At 38.4% G+C, this 26999-nt stretch overlaps 1 protein-coding gene across 1 annotated transcript in view; it reads right to left on the reverse strand.

Annotated features, from left to right (window-relative positions):
- Positions 1-560: 560 nt before the first annotated feature.
- Positions 561-26999, reverse strand: part of ksr2 (kinase suppressor of ras 2) — a 94757-nt gene continuing 68318 nt past the window's right edge. The window contains exons 6-19 of the mRNA XM_054611137.1: positions 25292-25361; positions 23911-23994; positions 23465-23550; positions 22084-22190; positions 20001-20169; positions 19286-19327; positions 17403-17472; positions 13348-13396; positions 11971-12332; positions 7490-7586; positions 7258-7391; positions 4970-5104; positions 1999-2128; positions 561-832 (exon numbers count right to left, since the gene is read on the reverse strand). Of these exons, the coding sequence (XP_054467112.1) occupies positions 686-832; positions 1999-2128; positions 4970-5104; positions 7258-7391; positions 7490-7586; positions 11971-12332; positions 13348-13396; positions 17403-17472; positions 19286-19327; positions 20001-20169; positions 22084-22190; positions 23465-23550; positions 23911-23994; positions 25292-25361 (1682 nt within the window). The 3' untranslated portion in view covers positions 561-685. The remainder of the gene's footprint in view (positions 833-1998; positions 2129-4969; positions 5105-7257; positions 7392-7489; positions 7587-11970; positions 12333-13347; positions 13397-17402; positions 17473-19285; positions 19328-20000; positions 20170-22083; positions 22191-23464; positions 23551-23910; positions 23995-25291; positions 25362-26999) is intronic.

A 26999-nucleotide genomic window follows, 5' to 3' on the forward strand; every position in this document is an offset into this window, starting at 1 on the left:
TGGCTTCTTCACATTCATATGGTACGGTGTAAATAAGAGGACATTTTTTCTTAAAGTTAAATAAAGCTTTTGTACAGTCATCCACACACATGAGAGACCATGAGGTAACACTGACAGAATGGTTTACACAGTTGACAGACATAAGGAATGGCAAGACAATGCTATGAAAATATACAATGTGTGATGTACAACAGTTACATTCATTCAAAACAAAAACAAATAAGAATAAGACATGAGCGAGAAAAAAAAAATTCTACACTTGTTCTCAAACATGTGTTTTTTTTCTTTTAAAAATCCAGAATGATGTGATCAGTCGAAAAAGTTACAAGCAAGATACATCCAGTAAAATAAATCAAATATTATGAAGGGATCGAGTCAATAGTAAAAGACCAAAAAAAAATATAAAGGAAAAATATCCAGTATGGTTTAAAATCAAACCAAAGAAAATATGAGTCCCGACCGCTTTGAGAAGCTGGACAGTCAACTTATCTGTACACACACATGCCATCATTCCATGAAAATACACACAGCACGGGCAGTTTTCATCACTGGGCTGGCTTTTGGATTCAGTGCATTCTTTAAGGAGGTGGGTTATTTATGTAGAGTAATGGGCGGCTGTGTTTTTCTTTTTTTTTAAATGATTTCTCTAAAGTTGCTGATTGTTTGCTGTTGTTGTGTCCCTAACTCATTTGACATACTCAGCTGACTTCCAGAAGTGCCCTGGGTGGGAAAGGCGACGATTCCGTTTTGGCAACTTTTCCAGTAAGTCGACCAGCTTGGAGAAGCTGGGCCGCTCATCCTGCTTGTACGCCCAGCACAGAAGCAGAATGTCCTGGAAAAGATACATGGGGAAAAAGGGGTCTTTTAGCTTTTGTGTAAATACTGAAAGAACAAATGTGCAAACATGAGTAGTCCCTGTTTTTACTGAGCCAAAATATGCTTTCCTAAATTATTTAATCAGTCTAAAACAGAGTTTCTTAAACTGTAAAGTTGTGCAAGAAGAGATATGACGCAAAGATACTGCATAAGCTGAAAGGGAAACGTTCATGCTGTTGTTCTGTTATTAATCTCCAACACAGTCAGCTCTTGCAGAACAAAAACAGCGTGGCTAAACGGAAATGTCAGAAATGTGAAAATGATCCTGCGTTGGGTTTTTACTTGGACTAACTCAAGTGACTCATCCCAGCCTCAGCAGTGTGTGATATGTAAAGACATGCTAGCTAATGTTAGCATGTGACCTGCAAAACTTGAGACTCATCGTGTCGCACGCAAACCAGATCTGTTCAAACGGAAGATTGAGGTTTTTCCAAGGAGAGAGGAAAAGAGTCGAGGTGTTAAGCGAGGTGAAGGCAACCAAGGACTGATACCATATTGCTCTGAAGTTGCAAAGACAGGAAATGCCAATACCACCTCGGGGGGGAAACGTGCAATTGACACGATTTACCCTAATCAGGGCCTACAGAGTGACTGAAAAAACCCTGGTCTGAACCAACTCTGACCTAACACACTTTGTTAATATAAGCACAAAATGTAATGTCGTTTTTTTTAATCAAATAAAATCAATTCATGAACTTAAATATTTTGTTACCACTTACCACTACATGAACCACACAGCTTTGTTAAAAACGTCTGTCTTGGTTATATCAATCTTTAATTTAAGACATTAAAAATATTTTTAAAATGTCTTATAACCATCAGGGTCATTGAAGTGCATCTTTGGAAAATTCCACAAGGCGTTCTAGTACGTTTTTTAGTTGAAATACCTCTATTAAGGATTCTTCTAAAAACAATTTTTGTTCCTGGGTATCATCTTAAAAACACTTTTTTGAATCTAGCCTCTGATTGCCTATCGTCTTAATCATGCTAATTTATTTCAAAGTAATAATCAACTGATATAATATGTGGTTGGAGCATTAGGATTTTAATCTGTTCTTCAAGTTTGAAGCAAAGAGTGACTCATGATTGTGACAAATGAACAAGAAAAAAAAAAACCCTTACTGATATCTCCTTCCCCATTCCAGCTTGGGCGAGGTTGGGCTTCATCCCGCTGCCAATCTGCCATATGATCACCTCTGCTGGCTGACTCTTGTAAGGCCACTCACGTGCGTGTAACTCGTACCAGATGGTGCTGTGGGGATAGAAGAGCAGAGTGGTGGTCAAAGCTTTGGATTGTCTGGTTGAGAGAGAATAACATCACAGCTTCAAAAAACACACCTATGGAGGGTTCACATCCCGCCCAGTGCTAACGCTACCATGCAAGATCTCAGTCAAACAACTATAAAGCATCAAACTGTAGAGCTGTAGATGCTCCTTGAGCACAGTTGGATTGTGGTTTATGCAAAAACCTGGATTTTGTGTTTGAATCTTGTCTTCAACTTCAAGTTTTGAAGAAAAATATCAATGCAGAAGTTGAAGAAACAGCACATTTTTAATTAGCGCTTCTGCAAAATTAACATACAAAAAAAAGGTGTTTTCATTTTGCTCCTGCACGTCTAGTTTAAGTTGTTTAAAAATAGCTCTTCGCCAGGGGAAAGGGGGAAAAACATGACGGCTGATTGTCAATGAATATGTAAAATAGCCATGGAGGTCACCTCTAGGTAACACAAGAGCTAACAGAGCAGCTGGACATTGTGGGCCAGCGCTGCACTCTGTTTCCTTTTAGAATGATATCGCGTCAGAACCTCCATATGGGGGGATCATCTGAAAATGCAACTGTGCTAGGAGTCAACAAAGCGGGGTCCACCCCCACAAATGAATCAGTAATGGCAGTGGAGGAAGAACAGGAGCCCGTGGGGATGTTTAATCAATTTAGGATTAATTTTTAAATTGGACTTTAGAGGAGGAGAGGGACAAACACTTTGGTTTTGAGAAACCAGAGTGAAACTCAAAAAGCAATGTGAATGTGACGACAAAAATGCTTCGGTGAGATGATTCGGGTCAAAATGATTTGAAGTAAGATGGGACTTGTTACATTTTGGGTAGTTTGGCGAGAAGATACGAATACTACAGCTGCCTGAATGCAATGAAGACAGGTTTTGTTGTGCCTACCTCCAACAAGGCATTTCTATATCTCCTCTTGTTGTGTGTTATGTAAGTTTGACTTTAGGTTACTACTTCAGGACAAGAAATAATCCAGCTCCACCTCCCTAAAAAAACTCAATTTGTCTTCCTTACACTTACAATTTAAATAGGTTAATCCAACAAGATATATCGTGTTAATCCATGAACCTTCTTTTTCTGGTGTACAAGGATGTCAGACAGGTGAAAGCCAATCAGTCAGTGAGGAGTTCAGTTATGAGTTGGCTCAATATTAAAATGGCCACTACATATCTGAGTTATGTCACCAGGTTACCAATCATTTGGTCAAATTTCAGTGGTCATTAGTTTTCACTTTTTAAAAAGTGAGGCTCTCCTCTGCTTTATTAATATTAGAAACATTTTAACACCCTCCCATTAATATCTCAAAAATAATAAACACTATTGTTTGGTTCAATTCATTTTTTCCATTAATTAGTTAAAGTGCACCATTGGTGTGAACAGTTGATGGGTGTATAATGTCAGCATAGCCACCAGAGCTCACTAAATCCTCCCATGCAGAAGGCTTGACCCGCCCTACTCTGCTTCTGTTTGGCTTGTACTAAATGCCTTAGTTGGCTGGACTGGTTTGGGTTAGGCATGAGGAGTGAGACTGAAATGTGGCAACTACTATTTGTTACTATTTTCACTATATTTACATATGTTAGAATGTTTACATTTGCCAGTTATTGGCCACTGTAATGTTCTTCTCCTTAGATTTTCTGTATAAAAGGTGGAATTCTTCTTTTCTACTGAAAAAACTTTTATTGTCTTCTGCCAAACATAAAACCCAATCCCCTCCTGTGCAGATGGGCTTTTCACCTGGCTAACACTCTACCTCGCACCAGATGTTTGGAATCCCAAATGAAGAAGCTTCCATGAGATGAAGTTTAGCAAAGCTTCATTTGTAAATCTTTCTCTCTTACTCTTTGATTAACTCCTCCTGCGTAATCAATTCGCTGACATCTCTTGGCTCCTCAACATTCACATATTTCTTTCCCCTCTTCTTGCAATGACACAATCAGTTTAAAAGTGAAGAAGGTAACTTTCTCTTGGTTTTTGACCAATTGACCTTCCAAACCTTCTCTCACACCCACTTGGTGGAACGACACCATGCACCCTTGACTTCCCACTGCAACATCATTACCAAAGGACCATATATATATATATATACAGTACCAGTCAAAAGTTTGGACACACCTTCTCATTCAACTACTTTGAAGAATCTAAAATATAAAACATATTCTGGTTTGTTGAGCATTTTGTTTGTTTACCACATAATTCCATATGTGTTCCTTCATATGTTGGATGTCTTCAATATTAATCTACAATGTAGAAAAAAAAAAAAAGAAAAACCATTGAATGAGAAGGTGTGTCCAAACTTTTGACTGGTACTGTATATATAAAGGATATGTGCCAAGTCAGGGGTCGTCACTGCTTCTGAGAATATTGGATATTCCCCATAATCAGGCAAATGGAACCAAGTGGGGTTCAATGTCAAAATCAGATATAATTTAAGCAATTAAGTTTTAAAATTTCAAATCCCTCTCTCTTTAAATGGTCAGAAGTTGGATATCTAAAGTCTGACAATAACAGAAGCGAAATTGTCATTTAGAAAATTACAAATTATTACATTATCTACGTCTTTGTACAGCAAGCGGCGAAAATCTATAATGAGATCTAAGAACCCGTTAATGAGTCGCCCCTCTACCATGTGATGTGGAGTTTAAGGACGCTTCTCTGTCAAAGGAAGTTACAATTTTAATTGAAATCACTCAAATATTTGGGGTTTGTAAACCCTCTCTGTCAACAGTGGGCTGTGATTGTCCAACATCAGGCCCCTGTGGTTGTCTGGTCAAACAAACAGGAGGGAATCAGGTGAAACGACACTTACCCAAAAGCAAAGACATCCGACTGTTTGGAGAAGGGAAGCTTGTCCTCCTCTGTGTCTGGAGACAGCTGCTGGATTATTTCTGGGGCCAGGTGACACAGCCAGCCGTTGGGGATCCGCAGTTTGTCTTCTCTCCGGCTGCAGAATGAGAAAACGTGGAGATGGAGACTCGTCAGGGTTTTATTGATCCGCTTGTATCATGTCGCCAAACCACATTGCCACATTTTCATTTCAGTACATCGTCATTGCAGGTAGCCATTATGAGATAAGTGGATGATGATGCGTTTCAATTATTGTCTCAGAAAACTGTGAGCACTCTAAGCTTCGCCTACTGTTGCCATTTCCAATTTCTGCAAAATCATCTAACTCAAATAGAATAAACATGTTAAAAACAATTGTTCATTTTACTGAGACTTATGCAGCGTATGAATTACACCGTCGCTTTTGAGGGAGCCCTACTTTTTCGGGGATGGGTACAACTAAGAGGCTGTGTACCCTCCCTATCTCAATAATAAATACGTTTATTAGTCACAAATGATTAAAAATCGTTATGCAAAAGCATACATGCACATTTACAAGTGCTTCACTATTGTCCTATTATTTATTTCAAACCCTAGATTTATGAGGTGTAACTATTGCATTGACTTCCTGGGGTCTTGTTGTCATAGTGATGCTGCCAGGTAAACAACTTGGATCAAACATACATAATACAACATGTTAATATGTGGGCAGATATTTAAATTCATAAACTGGACAGAGCCAGGCTAGCTGTTCCCCCTTGTTTCTAGTCTTCATGCTAAAGCTAATGCCCAGATATGACAGTGGTATCAATCTTATCACCTAAATCTCGACAAGTGAGTGATTAAGACTATTTCCAGCACTGAATGATAAAGCGACAGCACACACAAGAAAATATTATGTAAGATAAGTTGATAAAGCTATAAAACACATGTTACATATTTAAATATCAAAGTGGGCCAGGAAATTGTGCATAATTTTAGCTCTCCCACCATCTTACCCCCGATAGCTACAGTACCTTCTTTACTTCAATAGCTTAACTTTTTATGATTGAAAAACACAACAGATTTGTGTAGGTACTGTATATTACTTAAGCCTATTTCATACCAATTTAAAAATGAAAAATATTATATATAGTAAAACATTGCTTTTTCAAAAATAATCCTGCTGTGCCTGCAGATGTAGGCGTTTTCAACAGGCCCACTGTGCTGCTCTCACTTGTCCGTCTTTCAATACCTGAAAACTGTTTCTGGAGGCTTAAAGAAAGTCTTGGCCTCATGAGGTCAACCTGAGCAGAAACAGTATGTGAATACCGGTTTGCCCATCCGTGACACGGTAAATAAGAGAAAATATACTCTATTTGTTGATGGAGCAAGAACCAATATAAAGCATTAAGATTGTTACCAGTGATTCGCCGTTTTCTTTGTATGACATTTCTGTTTGTATGGTCAACTTTATTGCTCATACTTGACCTCACTACTCCTTTTCTCTATTTCTCTGAAAAAAAAACACTCTTTAAAATGATTTGCGTCCTTCAGCAGCTAGGAGAGACTTTCTTCCATGGCAACAGTAAATATGGACTGAGGACAAACAATATAAGGTTCATGATCACACTCATACAAAGATAAATCCATTCTGAGTTGATTTATCAAATCAATGATCCAATATCTTCCATGCAAAGTGAAAACATTGATGCATATTTTATATCTTTAAATGTAATCGATTGTGTTAAATAAGCATCTTGATTGCAGGCCCCTTAAATTGAATCAAATAGGAAACGTATCATGGCCGATTTTGTGACATCAGCAAATATTGTAGCGTGTCCATAAAAACAATATAAGATTGTATCCTGTTGAAACTTGTTACTTACATTCATACGCATATTACAGCCCAGACTTAATATTTCACACATAATGATGAACTTTGGATTTAACAATCTATATTGAGAATATAGATGGCTAAAATAGCTGAAGAAAAGAAGGTTTATAATACATAAAATACTGAATGATAAGGGATTGCTTACTGGTCTTTAAATATGTAAAAAAAATAAAACCCTTGCTGCTTTAAAAAAAAAAAAGAATATCATGACTTTTTCACTTTTTGTGGATATGTAGACTATTTACTTCCACTCAATGTTTCGCTGACCCAGTACCATTTGTGCTTATACTGTTATAGTTATGTCAATCCGTGTCCAAAGAAAATTCCTGCAGCACATGTTGAGGATGGGAGCACAAGGAGTGCTCCCATCTCAGATATGTATTCAATATAATTACCTGCCAGCCTGCAAAACCCCAGAGATGGTGAAGAGTCCAAAGTCGGTGATGACAATTTTGCCGTTGTCATAAAACACGTTCTTCGACTTCATGTCTTTGTGAAGAATCCCCTTAGCGTGGAGGTAGCCCATCCCCTGAGGACAGACGGAGAAAGATGTGACTTTTCTGTAATATGACGTGCACTCACTGCAAAAGTGTTCTGGGGAATCAGCATCGAGTTGTTTTTTTTTACCTTGACCATCTCTTGTGCAATCTGTCTGGTCTTGTTAACATCCAGGACAACCTTGGCATCCCGCACGACAGAGTAAAGAGTTCTGCCTTTGCACAAGCTGAGAGAGAGAGTGGAAAAAGACAAGATTTCAAGTCACGGATTTGACTTGTGAAACACATTTAATTAACTTCAAAACATTTGACAGAGAGATTTCAGGTCAACCATGTGATCACATTCCAACTTTTGTGATTCATTCTTTTTTTGTTCGAATAAATAAAGAACGATAGTTTGACCTGAGTCCAATCCAAGGTACATTTGTGTGATAATTTTCTCATCAAAGTGACCCTGTTTTCCAACAGTTGACCATCTGTTCTTCTTCTGTTCTATAAATAGTGCAGCAGGTTAGGCTTGGATCACCCTTAAAGCTTTTCTGTTTCCCACTGACTGTTAATATATCATATTATGGACTATTCATTCATATTTTGCACAGTATTTTGTCAGTTTGATATTTTGTTATTCAGTTTTATTCAATTTTATCTTGTTCATCTATTTTATTTGACTTTTAAAATAATATTCATATGTGTTTTATGTCTTATGTGAATCACTTTGTTCACCTTGTAAACAAATTTACTTCAGTGAGGTATTTCATCGCTGCTGTTTATCTTGCTAATGCTGCATTCAAGGCTTGACTGCAGAATAGAAGAAAGGAAAATGCCCCATTGTCACTACGCATTATTCAAAGAAGATTACCATACGCTTAGTATGGAAATGCAGCTTTTTTTAAATCAAATAAGAGGAGGCACCTACTGTAACAAGAACTATCACAGAGACTGTTATGTGTACTTCGCCAGGTGATTCTTTTTCTATCTGTAGACTGATCTTGTCACAAGGTTCAGTTACAAAAAGTAGGTAAATATCACGTGTGTGTCAGTGAGTTGCAGCAGTTTGAGACGATGTTTGAGAATAAAATGCCATCATTACGAACTGAAACGTGGGCCCACTCAGTGCGAGGGGTGAGGCTGTTACATGGCGATGTGTGGAGGTGGTGTCATATTTCTGGAGGGGTGCCATCGCAACTGCGTATTAATAGACCCCCCCCCCCCTCACATCACACCTGAAGCCCTCAACCTGTGCCACAGAGGCCACCAACAAAGGACCTGAAGCCAACAGTTCATGCATATTCATTCCCGACGTCGACCTGACAGCAGCTGCATTTTTTAGTGGCTCTCTCTCCCCTTAGTCTCTTTCCGGCACAGACATGTTGCTCACGACTTCAGTGTCACTTCATTCGACTCCTTACGTACACGTTTAGTCTCATGACAACAATTACCGCTATACCTGCGACGAACGTGATGCGTGTGAGCAAAACTTAAAGACACAGAGGCGGCGTTTAATGGTTCTCAGCTGAGGAAAAAGCTAATGAGGCCACCTCGCTGAAAGTCACCCGTGTGAGTAATTATGCCATATACATGGATAAAAACCCAGCAGCAGCATCGCCGATGACCCTGTGTTCTGTTTACCCGCATAAAATCGATCCACAGTCACTTGTGACGAATGAAACAATCAATATTTATGACCTGAAAACTCTCTTCCTCAATAAACCAATAAACCACACTTCATTTTACACAATTTATTTTGCACTTTAGGCTACAAGAGTATGAGAAACTGAAGTTCCCTTTTTTTTTTTTAATAGCGTAATAGGAGAAGCAGAGTACTGGTGGATAACAAAGCCACCTGTTGCAATGACATTTGCTATTATTTTCAGCAATCAGCACTGAGGATTTTTTGAGAAGCGGCCAACTCATCTGTCAGCTCCCCTGCACTCATGACAATTTCATCTGGCATCAACTGCAATCACGCATCTCAATCAGTCAGTCATTCAATTCGTTATTTAAATATTTACAACCACAGTGAACGTGATTGGGAACTATTTTTTTTACATTTATCTTTGTTTCCTGAATCATTTTTTTATAAACTGTGAGTCCAGCATGGAAATTGCCTTTCTTCTCTTAATAGAGAACGAAGTAAAAGCTCTTTCAGTCGAACAAAAAGCAGAAAAGAGAGGAAACAAAAAGGAGTAAATTATTTTTCTTAGTGAGATATCCGTCTTTGTTCACAGCCTGTGTAGATGCCTGAGAGTGGCAAATATCCAAACAATTTCCATTCGAACATTATTAACTAATTAATTAAATTACAGAGCTTTCCTTGTGAACTTTCCTCAACAAGAACACAGCCCTGTCTCTCTTGTTACAAATGAGAAAATACTTGCTGCAAAAAAATGTGAACACTAATCCGTAAAATAATTAAAGTTGTTCAATGTGAGAGAATTCACTCCAACCTGATGTGGGTGTGGGCGGTTCTAATCATAACCTCTGAACGCTTCATTGTCAGCCACTCTAAACTCATTGTCCCAGAAGAGGTCAGATCTGTGGCTGATCTAAAATGAGTCCCAGGGGACAAGGACCAGCTCTGGAAGCAGAAACGGCTACCGAAGTTCAGAATGGAGAACCAAAGTGATTACGGATTTTTGAGGTGAGATGTTAACTTTCAGTTGTCCGCAAGAAACAAGTGAAAAACAAATGAATCCTCTCAATTTGAAATACCACATCATCTATGTGGACATTTTTACAAATTTGCATTGACATTGTAAAAGCATTAGTTCAACATGTTTGATAAATTCCAATTATTTAGTTTAGTAATTTCTGTTTGGTCCTGACAACAGAAGAAACGATTTTGCAGTGTCTTTTTCCACACGTATAATGTGATGTACATGTGCACATCATATCATACAGCTGTAGATTCCTTTATCTTCAGCTATACCCATTTTTATACATTACAAATACGGTCATTTTTTATCATGTTCCAGTATTTTATGCTGGAAGCATACACATATTTTCCCGATTACGATATTGTTTGTACATACTTCTATTTATATAGATGTAATGTAAAATTATCAAAGTAAATCCAATCATACAAAACTATAATCATATATATCTCCATAAACCCCTGCGGTATTTTTGCCCTTTCACTGGACAGATTCCAGATAATCAATAGCTTTTCATAATTGTACTCAACTAATGTTTTGATGGTTATATTTGCTTTTATTGCCTTCTTTATATGATACTTGTTCTAATGTTCTTATATGTATTTTGTGCACTGTGCATAACATGTTTAAAAACTAAAGCTGCATCCTGATTCCATACTACATACACTGAGTAGGCTTTGAGTATGTCATTTGTTCGCACTTGAAAAGTGGAAGAGTATACTCAAAAAGATCAGTATGCATACTAAAATGTACTTTAATTTGAGTCACAGCAACTAACAAGGGAAATGGAGTTGATTAAAATATACAACATGCATCGCAAATTGAGCTCAGACATTAGACTTGTAATTAAGAAATACGAAAACACATAAAGTTTAATTTACGACGACGTAAATTAAACGACGTTCGAGACAACTTGTCATATGGGTGTGCGTTATGAAAATATTAGATTGTGAACAATTAAAATGTCTCTGCAATCTGATTTTGCATGCAGATCTTTAGTATTGTGCTACACTGCACAGTCAATCAGTTCTATGAATCCAGCATGGCTGCTTAATGATTTGCGCCGCTGTTATTTAAAAATGACTTTGCTATCTCCACTTTAAGTTGCCCGAATTAGGAACAAGCGATGATTATAGATCGAAGAACCCCAGACATTGCCACTATTTGAAAGGTTGTTATTGTTGTTTGAAAGCCTGTGTTTCACCTTTCTGAGCAGAGGAGAGACAGTGGAAGTGAAGGTGTAGTTGTTTGCAACGGTTACAAACAGGCTCTGTAGTCAACAACACGCTATTGTGCGGACGGATTCACTGTTTTTTAGCTGAGCTAGACCAGAGCATATTTGGTTGAAACATATCCTCCTTTTTCCAATAAAGTTTGCAGGAAGTGACATAGCTAAGTGGAGTGAGCACTGTGATGGACTCTGTTTAAAAAAATATCCTACATAGCTTGTCAGAAACAGGTCATATAGTAACTGAGGAGGCAATTTGGCCTGGTGTGCTCTATTTAATATGGCATGTAGTTAAAACACAAGTCATAATTTTTGTTTTAATGAAAACTCAACTCATGGCATTCACTACTGATGTTCTTCTCACCACTGCTTTGGACGAAGGAAATAACTGAAGTAACGGGCAATAACAGCTTTTAAAATCATGCATTTGCTATTTAAACAAATGGATCTATTTAATGCCGATGTAAAGAGTGATACATGTTTAATCAAAAGTAACTGATACATATTTAAAGAAACTTTAAAGTGCTGGATTTGAGATCGGAATTCAGTGTGGTGTTTTGTTATCTTGTAGAGCTAGTGTTTGGTCGTACTGTTCAGTAACTTGCAAAATTGTCTCAAAAAAGCAACATGAAAAAAAATCGGGGTAAAATTGTGGATTGTGATCCTGCCAAAAGACAATTTGTGATCATATATTTTTGACATATCGCCTTGTCACACCCTTATCCTTACCTGGTGATGATCGCCAGGTGCGGTGGGCTCATGCAGGCCCCCATAAACAGCACCACATTCTCGTGGCGAGTGTTGCGGTAGGCCATCACCTCCCGCTTGAAGGCCTTGAGCTGGTCCTCGTTGTCGCGCTCGATGTCGATCAGGCGGATGGCCACCTCGCCGTGCCAGCGCCCGTGGAAAACTTTGCCAAAGCGCCCCTTGCCGATCATCTCCCCGATCTCCAGCTGCTCAAACGGGATGTCCCACTCCTGCAGGAAGATGCTGGTCTGGCTGGCCTTGCGGGGAAAGTTTCGAGCCGACAGGAGCGACAGGTTCATCTCCTCGAACTCGTCACCGGAGTCCTCGTCGTTGCCCTCCTCGTTCTGTAAAAAAGAGAAAATCAAACTGTTCGTTGGGAGCTGTTGGCCTGAATTTCACAGATTTACAGACATGGTGATTAAGATGCCCTTATCCAACAAGACGGGGTGGTGTTAAAATATTCCACCAGGTTGTCAAATGCTTTTATTTAAAAAAATATCATTCAGCACCTGGAGGATTACAATCTGCTGAAACCTCGTCCAAACTAAGTAGGAGATTCAGTGAAAATAAACATGTATAGTTGTTTATCTGCTGGATGCAATGACGTAAGGTGTCATGTTATTTTTGCACATTGCTATATATGCAATGATTCTTTATTTATTTCTGAATTTCAGTAAATTTCTAAGCCTGACATTCCATGGCAGTTTAGTAATTATAAAGAAATGCCTTCATATTCTTTCCAAGGTATATTTATGTAGGCAGTGCTGTTTAAATCCTAAATATGCTCTGACATATATTTATATAAAAAATGCTCTACTCATACTTCTATGTTGGCCTCTATATAAAACATTTTTTATCAAATTGTGTGCGGTTGAAATACTGATGGCGGTTTAAGCCATTGCCAATAAAAAATAGAGTTATGAAAAGGGATAACAGCCAGAGGGAAAAACTGACTTATTTATTCTGATTTGATTTTTAATATAATGTACTGCAGGAGTGAAAATGACCTATTCAAAAGATGCCTGCTGGAATATTATTCAAGGCAATTTGCATCATATTTTTCTCAAGATATATCATTGTTACAGAGATGACGTGAACTTCTCGCTGCTTTCGACACAAAACGTACCTGCGGGCTCCTCAGATAGCGGAGCCAAATTATGTTAACGAGAGAACCCTGAAAATGACTACGACAAGGGATGGCGACAAATGTAATTTGTCTTCATTTTGCATTCACAAGTAATTTCACATCAATATATAACGAGAAGTAAAACAACATTATGAATGACAATAAACTTACATTCACATGCAATTCAAAAGCATCACAAAAGGTCACACTTAGGGATCAAAAGAGGGACTCACATCTGATGTAGGCTCAACTTCGATTTGCAGTAAAGGGTTTCCCTCGTTCCTAAAATCAAGAAGAACAGAATTCAGAAATAAATCCTTGAGATACTTGATATCTAGTGTCCTGACAAGGTTACCGTCGTGATTGATGCCCACAAAAATATTCATTCAGCACACCTATGACGTTAGATATTTATGCTACTCTCACTAATAGCAGATATTCATAGAGGAAAGTCCTTCAAAGGAAATGAACAGGATATAAAAACTTGACATAACACTGTAACCCTGCATGGACTCACTAAAGTTAAACATAAGAGCATATGTGTAATGTCTAAATTCTTTAATGTGACTATTTTCATTGCCGTTGTGTCTGGTAAGACCCCTGAAACCCTGAAACTGTGAATATTATGCTGACGCAGAATCCCTTTGTTCTCAGTAAGGTCCTATGTTGAGGCCATTTTCTTGACTATGAGATAAGCCATTTTCACTGTGACCAGCAAACAATTCTTACACTGGTTATATTGTAAAATCATTCCAAACATGACTTTGCTTAATTAGGCTGTGTGTTTTGGTCATTAAAAAAATACTCAATATCTTTATATCCAGATTAAACTGGATGGGGTTACTGGATCGCAGGCTTTCATTCTGTAGATCATTTGCACTGGTCCATAGGTGGCAGAAGCACACTCGCATCAAAACTATTTGACATATATATGAAGAGAAGGTGAACAGGATAAAAATGGAAGAAAAGGCAGTCCTAATTACTGACTGCATTTTCTGACCCCGGCTCTTAATTTCACAGTTATTTTACGGTGTGAACTTTCAAGTGCATTTGCGCCCCGAGCCCCCTATTAATTTCTGACCCCGGCGTGTTCACGGCCACCTACACCATGGGTGCCAAGGACACCACACAAATGAACCCACTTTACCCTCCTTTTCCTCTATCCACATAACTGGGCGGTGTAACATCAGTGCGTAACCTCTCACAACCTTTCTCTGGTATATAACGTTTGCAAAGCAATCCTGGACCCTGGGCAAAGACTACAGGTGAGGCAGCATATAAAATAATGTGATTCCTGTGGCGCCACGGGCAACTACCAGCGGTTCGATCTCTGCTCTAATGAGGGGTACCTGCCGGGTGTTGTGGTCTGAGACAGGCCCTCATTAACCCTGGGAGAAGGCCATTAAGGCCAAATAAACCTGCCAGCTGCCACTGCAAGAGCATACAAAGATGTGGGAAAGGAGGGACAATAGCTTTAATTAAATCAGAGGAATATGGGATTCATAACGGCGCTAATGTATTCACATTCGCCAAAAGGCAGCTAGAGAACGAGACACTGTGAGAATGAGAAATGGTGAAAATGTCCATCTAGAGATACAGTAATAAGAAGATACTCAAAGATACGAGGGTTAAAGATGAGCGTTTGTGTTCCATGAATTTTTAAAGACATTTCTTCATGATCTTATTTCTAAATGTTTACCTGAAAGTGACTGTCTTCATGTAGATTATACTTGAATAATGCAAGGTTAGCTTTTAGAATGAGCTACTGGAAAGGATAGCAAATCTTTAAACCAGAAGCTTTTAAATATCTTGCTTAAAACGTCTCTTTATTTACTGATACAATTCCTCTGTAGAAAAACTGTATGACTTTCATATGACTTGTCATAACTTAATGCAGGCCGTAAAATATATTTCTTATAGGATAATTATATATTCCTGTAACTCTTTTCAGTCTAAAATACACCATATCAAACAGCAATGTGGGAAGAAAAGCAAGCTATACCAGTTCATCCCTGAAAAGTGAATATTTGTGCACTAAAAAACATTATCCACAAGAGAATTTAAGTACCTAGATGTCTGCCTGGTGTACACCTGTAAACTAAATCTTTGTCACCCAGAAAATCAATGATCAGAAAGAAAACAGTGATGCTGCTTTACATTAAGTGAACCAGAAGCATTCTCTTTCCATCCAAGGTAATTTTCACTTCTCCAACTCTTTACCTTTTCATCATCACCTTTTCATGAGTGGTCATTGATCCATAACCTGGCTGCCAGAGTCACATGATTCATCCAATATTTGTGGGAGACTTTAAGTCAACATTTTCGGGGATTGTTTTACAACAAATTACATGAAGGAAATAAAAATCAATTTTCAACAAAAAAAGATGAAAGAAATCTGTACAATATGATGCTGCCACTAAATAAAAGATCTAGGTTTGATCTCTTCAATAATTAAACAACTAAATCAACTGAGTTTTCAAAGGGTTCATAAGAGATAAAGAGAATAGTAACAAAACATTGGCATATACTTGAATCTGGTCGGCAACTTCATGCATAGACTGAATATAAGAAGTAGTCACTGTGACATGACCCATTGGTTTGTTCTGCTTTATATATTTTACTCTAAATGGGACTATAATTTACTAAATTGACTCATATTTACAACGTTTACTGTGGTAATAGATCAAGTTAGAATCAGGGTAATTTCCTCCTAAACTTCTATGCAGTCTGACTTTTTTTTGCAACCAGAGGAGTCGCTACTTGCAGGCTATTACAAAGAGTGTCTTCAAAAAACAAACCGATATGGTCTTTAAAAAAGGCAAAAACCTGAGAGATCGGCGGCTACTCTCATATTTAACTTCTCCTCAAACAGTACCAGCTACGTCAGCATCTATTCCTGAGGGCAACCACGTCTGTGGTTGCTGCAGTCAGGGTAGTTATACTTATGCTTGCAATAGTTTTAAACATCTTCACACAGGTAGAGAGATCTCTTAAAAATACTTTTGTTTTTGTCACGCAAAGTTGGTTATTTATCTTATCACTGGCCCTCGTGGTGAGTCATAGTTGGAAAGTATGAAAACCCGTATTGCTGGACATACATATAGGCAATGCAAAAACATTGAATTACTATGATGTTCATTTAAAGACGATGTTTAAATTTCACTATGCATCCATTCAAAAGTATAAAACCACACAAATGTAAAATTGAAATCCGCATATATACTGGAGACGTACAGCTCTTGTCATATTGTTTGAAGTAGTTTGTTTTAGGTAATTTATTTGTTTGTGGCTCACTGAAGGCCTCTTGATTGTTTTTTCTCACTCCAATGATTGTAATATGTGTGACTGTGGTAGGGCCTATATAAGAAAGCAGTGCCCGTGTCTTATCATTTGTATATAATCTGAACATATAGAAAATAATCGTTGTCTCATCATAATGTTCATGGTAATGAATATTGCTCTAGACCTAAAACAACTCCTGTTTATTCCAACACATATGGAGACCCACTGTGATGTATGCATATCATTATTTAGTCTCCTATATTTTCTTCTTATTCTCATTATTTTCAGACATTGCTTTTCATTTTTTTATCTCAAAGCTGGCAGCTGCTTCAAGAATGTGGCATGAAGATGGCAAATGCATTGTTTTTTATCCAAATATATCGCTAACACGTACAGCCCCATGTCCTTTATCATAATTGAAAAACTCATACCATCAGTCTTTCTCTGTCTAAGATTTTTCCAAGACCATGTTGATATTTACAACATACATTAATTACATTATCTTCCATTGATTAATCATAAAAAACCATGGGTTGGGTCCATATTTCATCAGGATTGACCATCCGCCTATAGATGGAGGTTTTTCTTGCCCTGTTTCTTGTGATAGATTGAGATCCTGATCTAATTAACATCTGGGTCGAAAGACATCTCATCACTCCTCCTCCCTCTTCCGGTTGTTTTCCCCGTGACCACTGGCTTCCTCAAAGAGCCAGTGGGAATCCAGTTGGCATCCCAAGTGTAGCGTGAACTGAAGGCCAAGCTAACATTAGTCTCAGAATATTCGTCATGTCGGCTCTCGCATTGAAATTGTCACCCAAATATCTGTGCTCCAATAAGTTTGACTTGGCCTCTGACCAGCGACCACAGAGAGAAGAAGCCGAGGAGAGAGGACACGAGGAAGATAACTGAGAGGGGCCGATGTTGGTCAGAAGTACTTTCTTAACGTCTTTAAAAGGAGACATATATGTTTTTTTATTGAATTACTTCTGTAATATAATCTACTCACCCTGGTTCAGACAGGACAGGGTGCAGGATGACCTGTGGTGCTCTGCTTGGAGGAGCCTCTGGAGCAACATCTGGGGATATTACAGTCACAAAACATCAAACCGACAAGTCAGAAGAAAGTTGCATTCAATATTAATTCATTTCTAATGTTGTTCATATTGCTTTCCCTTGTGTAAGGGGATATAAGTTGATACGTTTCAAACTTTTGCGCATCATTTATTTCACTCCAAGAATAAATATTTTCATGCAAATTACTTTCTTCACACTTTATTTCTATTTGAACAACACTTTGGCATTTGTTGATGAAGGATTTTTTGGCATTATCAAATGAACAACACCAAATCTTATTATATCACATTGTCAGTAGTAAGTGAGTTGGAAATGCAACATTTGTCAGGGATCAAATTCACCATAAAATAATATGATGTGAATATAATGTGCATTTAATGTTATTCAGTGCTAAATAAGCTTTTTTTCTATGTACCTGTTCTGCACTTTGTTTCAATGCAGCAGAGACAATATTAGATGCACTGGAAACCCCTCACATTTCCCTATCCATTAAAAAAAATCCATTAAATCTGGTGTATTTCTTGACATCATTTGTATGGAAATATCAATCAATGTAGAACATGTCCTCACAGTGGGAATGGTGGCACGCTCTATGGATACACAGGATTGCTGCACCATCCCAGTAAACATCTTTAAAGCATGTATGAGAAGCATATTTAATTCAAAAGACGTATAGCATTAACCGTGTGCCTTATCATAGGAGAAAGAGAGAACGTTGAATGCTCTTTGCTATTCAACATGTAAGATGAGTGAGGTAAGCTGTTGTTAGTTGTTGTTTGGTATCTACTTCTGAAAGACATCAGAGGATTCTCTGCCACGCTTGCCGCCCATATTGGCGCACTGTGACAATTTGTGACACAAACTGGAAGCCACCAAAAAAAAAAGAATACATTCCCTTTGTGGCACGGTGCATTAGTAGCTGGCACCGTCGCCTCGCAGCGAGAAGGACGTGGCTTTGTTTTCCGTGCGGTGCCTTCATGGATGTTTGCATGGATTTACTCCAAAGACCAGCAAGCCAGCAGGATTGGAGGCTCTAAATTGGCCGATGGTGTGAATCACGTGCCAGTCGGTCTGTTTGTGATTCCTGCGCAGGGTTTTCCTACTTTCTACCCAAAAATGTACGCTGGGATACGCTCGACGCCGAAATACGAGCCCATGTGTAAAGACAACAGCTGGATACATATTAAATCATACCGTAATTGCCCCTGAGAGGCTCATGTAAATGTATTTTTTTCTTTTCTTTTCCAGACAAGAGCCAGCATTTACAGTAAATTAATGACGTGAATGTGGCATGAGCTCCACTTACAGCAAAACGTTTTTTAAAATTGATGGGACTAACAGTAAGTGGTAGTGTTTGCCCATGTTGTTATGCAGCTCATAAAAGGTAGCTGATGTCATTTAGCTGGTTAAAAACAGACAACGGTCTGTGTGGCTGCAATAATAAGAAGCCAGGTACCGCTGTGTGTTGTATATATTCATGCACAAAAACCCGTCTCCCCAGATCTCAATTACACCTCATTTTTGTCCTCACACAACTCCAGGTTGTCTCGGCTATAATAACCTGCCAAATGAGCAAAGACTGTGTGGGGTACCAGAGTGGGCCAAAGCAAAGAGTCTGGGCAGTGACAAATCATTAGGAGGCCCAAATGAGACAAGCAACAAGTGGGTGTGGAGGGCCGAGAGTCTTAAAGAAGGCCAAGGTGAGGAAGTGGCAATCACCAACAACATCTAAAGAGTACTTCTCCTACATACTTTTGCTTGGGCTGATTGTAGTGCATTATGGGTAGTGGTAATGATCAATTATAAAGTACTTACCAGGAAAGATGAACTGCTGTTTGTATTTGAAATAACTGGAGGCTGCGGAGAGAAACAAAAGGAGAGCTGGAGTATGATCTGAAGTCAGGTTGAGTTGACTGTATTTACACTCAAATTTGTTCATATACAGATTCTGAGACACAGTTTTGTTTATTCATACATTTAAAGTTCACACAAAGGTATTTCTCAAATATTCATTTATGTTGATTAACCATTTGAACTTTAGTCTTTTGCACTCTCTTTTCTTTCCCTCTATTTATTTGCTTTTAGCTTAGTCACAACAATGAATCAGCCTGGCATGACCCATGCAAGTACTGTATTGTTATTTTCATAATAAATTGGGCTACTCAGAAATATCATTAAGGGCAACCAATATAGGTGAATAGAATAAAAAAATATTAAATAAAAATGAATAATTAGTTATAAATAGTTCCTGTTTGCAATGTAACCATGGACACAGAAAATATTTGTTAATTACCTTTGATACTGAAGAAAACCTCCAAATGTAATGATAAGAGGCCAAATCTTTAGGTACAAAGATGGTCTTTTTTCTTTTACTCCAAAGATTATTTTTGGCCATTTATCCAAGATGGACATTAGATAAATTCATATCCTCATCAAGTGTAAGTCAAGGGTTGAAGGTTAATTGCTTCTCTTTGATAACTCTGTCAAATATTTGAACCCCGAGTTTATTCAGGTGTACTCATTCTGATACCTGTCAGGTTGAACTGTTTCTGTTGCCGCGCCGACTGTGGGGAGGGATGTAATGGCGAGGGGGGTGTGGCACTGCTGGGCAGCGGAGGAGCCGGGGAGGACGGGGTGGAGGAGGTGGTGGATGAAGGATTACTGCTGGAGTCTGGTTGGTACGGGACGGGGATGTGATCCTGAGAGGAGACAGAAACGAGAAGCTTTACTTTAATATTAGTGATTTTGCAACTTTTAGTCCGTTAATCACAAAACGCTGGCACTCCACTTTATTGTTGGCCTCTTTCTGAATCATACCACGAGTTTCTAGATTGATTTCCTACCTTCCAGGCAGCACTTGGTTTTCATTAGTTCCAGTACAATATAAAAATCAACTTGCAGAGACGTGAAACTGGCCCGACAGAGGTAATCCATCACAGTGAGCAATATGCTGCCTTTACTTTTTTGACAGAGCTGTGTTCATTGTGTGGAGCAAAACTCCCCTCAGTGGTGCATTCAAAGATGCTCTTATATCGAAAATAAAGTTCTGTAAAAGTGAATCAGGAAAACTAGTTCCCATGCTCTCTCTCATCATATTGTGAGTATTTGAATCAATTAGCTGACTTTGCATGTCACAGCTGTTCATTTCAACCAGTCTGATCTCACCATGACCTTCGTTAATTATTTTTCTTATAAGCTGTGCGAATGTAAAAAAACAAGTTTTCTCTCTTTAAGCTACATTTGTCATCTCCACCTCCTATGTTCATCACAGTCAAATCCAAACTAAACTCCAGATGTGTAGTCCAGTAATCCCCCCCCTGGACACATCTGTTCAGTTCCTCATCTGAAAATGTAACTTCGCAAGACGTCTCTGTGTTACCAAACTAAAATTTTAGACTTACAATAAAACCGCTGTCTGGACTTTCAATTCAAATAATGGCTGAATATAATAGTTTCTTAACGGGGTCTAATGAGCTAGAGGCTGTAAGTAATTACGCATAAATAATCATTTTTATTCAATAAATCTCTAATGATTGTACACACTCTGCTGAAAAAACACTTTATTAATTACATATTCTGAACATTTAATCCAAAAGACATTAACATTAAGCAAATATTTCTATTTTCTTCTGTCCAGCAGCAAGGCCTTGAATCTTGCATGTCAGAGCAGCTAGGGATGGACGGTATGGCCTAAAATGTATATCACCTTAAAGTTTTTAAGCACGGACGGTATCGGTATATAACACGGTATTTGTTCTACGTTAAATGTCAATATAAAAGCTTCTGAAAGGGAAGGGCACTGGTATGGCAACTGCATGGCATAATAACCGATCGTTTCATGACGGTAGCATTGTGTATTTCTGCTAGACTGATACAAGGCTGATATATAACCTATTAATGAAATCCTATTGTTTATGTCCTTAACCACCCTTCAACTACTCAAAGGTCTGAATTTCAAACCCACAACCTTGAGATTAAAGTTATTACTGTTTAAGGGTATGTTTCAATGTTAACACTTCTGAATTTATTAACATTTCATTTATCTTCCTGGGGGCATTATCTAATGTCACCACAAAACAAGATGACCGAAATTGTTGATGTTGTCATGATATTAGACATGATGGCAAAAAAGTGTAAAAATTGTATCTACAGAGTCAGAGAGTTTCAAATAAAACATAATAAACAAACACTGCAGAGAATTGCAACAGGACTAAGGTACTTAAAAATATATTTTTGGGCTTTTCCTTCCTTTTTCCTTTGGGAACATTAAAAATCCAACAAAGACTACAAAAGTTATGGTCTGATTTTTACACACACACAAATTTGGTTTGCAAGATTTCCATCATCGTGGTACAAGCATGGGAACGTTTTCCTCTGGAGCAGAGAACTTGTTAGATGTGCTGGCTGCAAAATTTTCATTGTACGAAAACAAATCCATCTGTGTAAACATCAATACTGCTGAAGATATTTTCGTACGGTTTCATGATCCCCTGAGAAAGACGCGATGACTCATAACCATTTTCCAGCCCCCCCCGAAAATAGAAGAAACCTGATATGTGGGACAGGTTACGCACAGATTGTAATAAAAAAAATGGTTTATTTTTTGCACTCACCTTGTTGATCTTGTTGGTTTTGGGGAGCGTCTGGCTGATGTGCAGGTCTGTGTACCTGAGCGGGTTGTTGATGTCACATGGCACTGATTCGGTGCGTACCAGACGAGCTACTTCAGAAAAAAAGAAGCAGAAAGGAACAATGACGCACTGTGAAAGACTAAAAATGAAACAATGCTCTCCTAATAGGTTTAGGACAATTAGTACAAACTCTTTATCAGGCCCTGCTTCTAATGTGAAGAAATTAACCAAATGCCTTTTCTTGAACACCAATCATTTGTTATCGCATACAGACACTTTGTTGAGTAAAAAAAAAACATTATCCTTAAGCAAACTATGTCATTAAGAAACTGTCACTTTGTCTTACTAAAGAAGAGAAGAAGAGGTCTAATTAGTGTTCTTTACCTTGAGCTGTTCCTTGGGGATCTTATTTGGGGGGAGACATGGGGAGAGAGAAGGCAGAGAGAGGACAAAAGAATCTCAATTCTGATAGCAGATAGTTGGAATTTTGTCAGTGCTGTCTGTGTCATTAGAAAACAGTGCATGATGCAGTCCCATTTGTCAAACTTTAAGTGCCTTAATTAATCAGCAGATAACCTTCTATCTGCCTAAAAACGGCAAAGACTATTTCACTTATTTAAATGGGGACTCAAATGAAACAAATGTGTCTTCAGTAGCTTTAAGGACGCATTCAAATATACTGTAAGGTTTATTCTGGCCCTGACCAACAGATTCATTATCCACATAAACACAACACATTTGAGCTATTGCATATTTGTACAGCTTGGGATAGCTGTACTCCAGAAACGACCAGGGGTTGGGCACTTTGAATTTGTGCTTGAACACTTGGTTAATCATCCCAGCTCTGTCAAAATGTGTGTGCTTATCTGTTGGCTTTATGAATCTTCTTCATAAACTTACAGAGGTGAGAGGAAAAAGGAGAGAATCTAGATGTAAATGACATGGATGTATAAAGAGAACTGGGTTCAGCATTGGAGATGGGGATCTTTTCATTCCTAAGAAAAGTTGCTCATTGACTGTCCAGTCCAGCTGTCAAATTTGCATTGACTTTGCTTTCTGTCTGAACAAAACTTCAGAGCTATCAATCGTTCAACCCTTCACAAACTCCTCGTGAGACTGAAAACGAGCTGACTCCCACAATGTTGACCATTAAATGGAAATATCCATTGTTCAATTGTTAAACCGGGAAAAAAGGGAAACAGGGAACAAAAGAAAAGATAAGCAGATTCAGTTAACTTAATTTACACAAAGCTCAATAAAAAATAAAAAAGACTGGGTTTACATTAGAAAATTTAAATCAGTTGTGAAAAATATGAATTAATGTTGGTGAAAATGTGTGTTCAGCTGACTATAAAAAAAATACCTTTAGAGGATTCTCGTCCGCCTCGCTGTATGATCAATAAATGGCAAGGTGGGGCTTCTTTGGTGCATTTGTTGTGGCACTTCAGCCTGAGTGTAAACAAAAAAGACAGGAAGTTTGATTAGTGTTTGTTTTGTTGTTATTATTTTGGCGTATTTACACAGCAACGAACCTTATGCAAAGTGGGAGCATTAACATTTAGCAAAACAGACAAGAGATGCAAATTGCTAATTTAGTCAAGTGGGATGAAAACAAAAGGGTTCATAAGCATGTGTCACCTCGAAAAACAATAAAAAAAAAAGAAAATGAAATTCAAATAAAAAACAAGCAACACTACAACCTAATTTCACGATATTATGACAAAGATATGATTAAATGTGCTCTGACACAAAACACTTCCACTGATGCAATAACTGATTCCTAATATAAAAATCTGTCTCGATACTTACTTGCAGTTTTTACATTTCAGTCCAAACAACATTCCCTTCCCACATACGATGCATGTCTGGGACATCCAATACTTTGTGGAAAACCTGCAGGCAAAAAAAGAGTGAGATTAGGGCATAAAAAAAAACAGTCCATCACTTTCAGCTTGCTGCACATCTATATGACATATAAGAGCTGTGGATTACCGTGAGGAGAAACACCATTTCTGACCTTTTGCCTTTTCATAACATTCTCTCATTCTGACAGACGGCTTTTCGCCAAAGAAGGCGCCACATTCCCTGTCTAACCTTTTAGTGAGGATAATAGAATCCTGAAGAAGGCACTTCTGTAAAAGTGTTTTCCTTTTCTAATCTCCCTCACCTGCTGGTGTAATTTTGGCCCATTTCATTTTCATCTTTCAGTGAGCCGGTTTTCGAATGAACATCTTCGGCAGACGTTTTGCGGTGCAGGACCGGGGCCACGGGGTTTACATCAATGCAACAATCAGTCCGAGTGATGGGAGCTCAGAGGCCTGGCCCACTCTAAAAGGCTCCACCACAGTTACTTCTCACACAAACAAATCCACAATGTGCTCTGGAGTAGCAACCAATTCCCTGCACAGACTGACCGTGTGGCTCGAGCACGTATGTGACTATTGGCTGTATTTACTGATTCAACGCCTGGTCGCCAGCAGAGCCGCTGGCTGGCTAATGGCAGGTGACTAATGTAGTTTGACAGAATCCAAATCTCTTTATTAGGGCCCTCCTTCGCCTCGATTGAGAGGCCAAACTCAATCAAGCCCCTTAACGGATTTATGAATTCTGCTGTCAAATTTGTAACATTAAGGGGCCGATTCTGCATAAAGATAAGTGTTCTTTCAGCACAGTGGAGGCTCCGAAAAGCCAAAGTGGTGTATTGTGTACCGGGCGACGCAAATGCACTTATCGTAGCGGGCCAACAATGCGATCACGGGCACATGTTAGAAAATAAATTGGCACATCAAGGAGATTGCTGGATGGAAAATAATGGCATTTCTCTTAAAACTTTAATCTTGTAAATAACAGCTCTATCAACTACATTTTCGCTCGGTTTGGCGCTGCGTATGGTTTTGTTTTTTTAAGCTTCTCTTGCCACCTCTCTGACTTTCAGCAGGCACAACGCCCACGTTCTGGAGGTTGCTGTGATCCCACAACTAATAGGGTATATTGTTTTACTTTTTAGATCATAGCGTTTGGAGTCAAGAAGGGTGAGAGAAAAAGAGGGGGCCAGACAAAGAGAGAAAGAGAGTTGAAATGAGTTATGCAAGAGGTGCTTTCTTTCTTTTTTTTAATTGGAATGACATATTCTATCACAGATGTACGAGTGTATGCACAAAGGCGAAACTCGCCTACACAATCTTCTTACCTGTGTTTTATTGAGTTTCCCAGATCTCTTCGGGGAATCTGTGGGGACCAGCGAGGCACTGAGAGAGTGTCTGGAGAGGAAGAGACAGGAGAGAGGGAGGGTTGATATGTTTTTCTTTTGGTCGAATGGTAATACTGACAGAATGTCTTTCAGAATTGACTAAATGTCTTGCATTAAACATTGATTTAGGACATATGGCATTTCAGGAAAATGGACAGATTTCTGCAGCAACAGACTTAATCAGCTGTTGTGGATATCATGCACACGGTTAGTCGTGACTCACTGTCAACTCATCACTGTAAATGAGCTCTTGTTCTAATTATCTATAGACAGACAGACAGACAGAGAGACAACCCAGCTTACACTTTTTAAATCAGCCAACAACAAAGTTTGAATTGTTTGCATTTTGAGATGCAGATGTCTCGTATTACCACCTGTATTCCATTGTGAGGAACTCTCGCTTCAAAAGGTTGCCGCAACAAAACCATTCGCTCGGTCCATTAGCGCCAGCAATGACCGAGCAGTCCAATACATTTATGAGCCACCTCTTAGTACCAGGGAAGAATAGCAGCCTATACAGCGTTGCCTGAGAAGGCGGCTGGATGTGGTGGATAGGCATTGAGATGATAATGACGTGCGGGCAATAATAATAAAAATAAAAAAAGAGCCATGACACAAAAGTGGCGACAGAATAGGTTAGGTTAAGGCATTGTGCAAAGCTCACATATTTCAGGTGTATTCAGGTTAGATTCTGTTGCACTTTTAACAATTTAGAAATAAGTACAGTCAACCAAACCAAAACATGGACTGGAAAAGGTATCATTTTCAACGCCCTTTGAAAAGAGCACTCTACTGAGTTGACATTGCACTTCTGAAATATTGTCAAACTCAAGAATGACGGTTTAAAAGGATCAAAAATCAAATCAAAGAGATTATGTTTATTACTTCATGAGTTCTTCTTCCTTTTCCAAATTTGCATCTACATTACTTTTTACTTTCTACATTAATGCAACTCGACCGCCGACCGTTTAGTATTAGATTTGGTTCTGTTATAACGGTTAATGTAGCTAATGGAGCAGAAATGAGGAGCGAGCTACAGAGGTCAGGTTAGCTCACTGCATTTTTTTCATTTGAATTCAAACTTACAGTCTTCAGCCTTAAAAGGTTTCAATTACAATAACAATTATTACATGAACAATTTATGAGTAAATTTATCAGTTTTTGCGATGCTTTTTTGTGATAATTTTCACACGAATACTGCCCAAAACCTGACCTTTATGTGTAAAATCTGCAAACGTTTCCTTTAAGGTAAGTTGTATGTGCATGTCTCTTATTTGAAGAATACACTGGTTTTATATAAACAGGGTATATATATGTGCTCTGCAGTATTCATAAGCATACACACACAAATGTCCAGACTCTCGTCTTTTGAATCTTCACAGAATAAAGTAGAATATGTAGAATTGAGTAATTGTCTGTTTTATGTTTCTTTTAAGCTGGAAATGAATGCCATCATAGTGGAATAGAGGGGACTTGAGATTTGTGTGTGTGTGTAGGTGGAGGATATGAACAATACATTAAATCGGGGAATTGTGAGGATAAAGAGAGAAAAACAAGCAAACAAAAAAAAGTTTCAAAAGTTCCTCCTAAATGTATCGAATTGCGAATGCCTTGAAATGGAATTGTTGGCCGAGGTGTGAAATCCATC

The sequence above is a fragment of the Anoplopoma fimbria genome, chromosome 13 (genome assembly GCF_027596085.1).
Source record: "Anoplopoma fimbria isolate UVic2021 breed Golden Eagle Sablefish chromosome 13, Afim_UVic_2022, whole genome shotgun sequence".
NCBI classification, from domain to species: Eukaryota; Metazoa; Chordata; class Actinopteri; order Perciformes; family Anoplopomatidae; genus Anoplopoma; species Anoplopoma fimbria.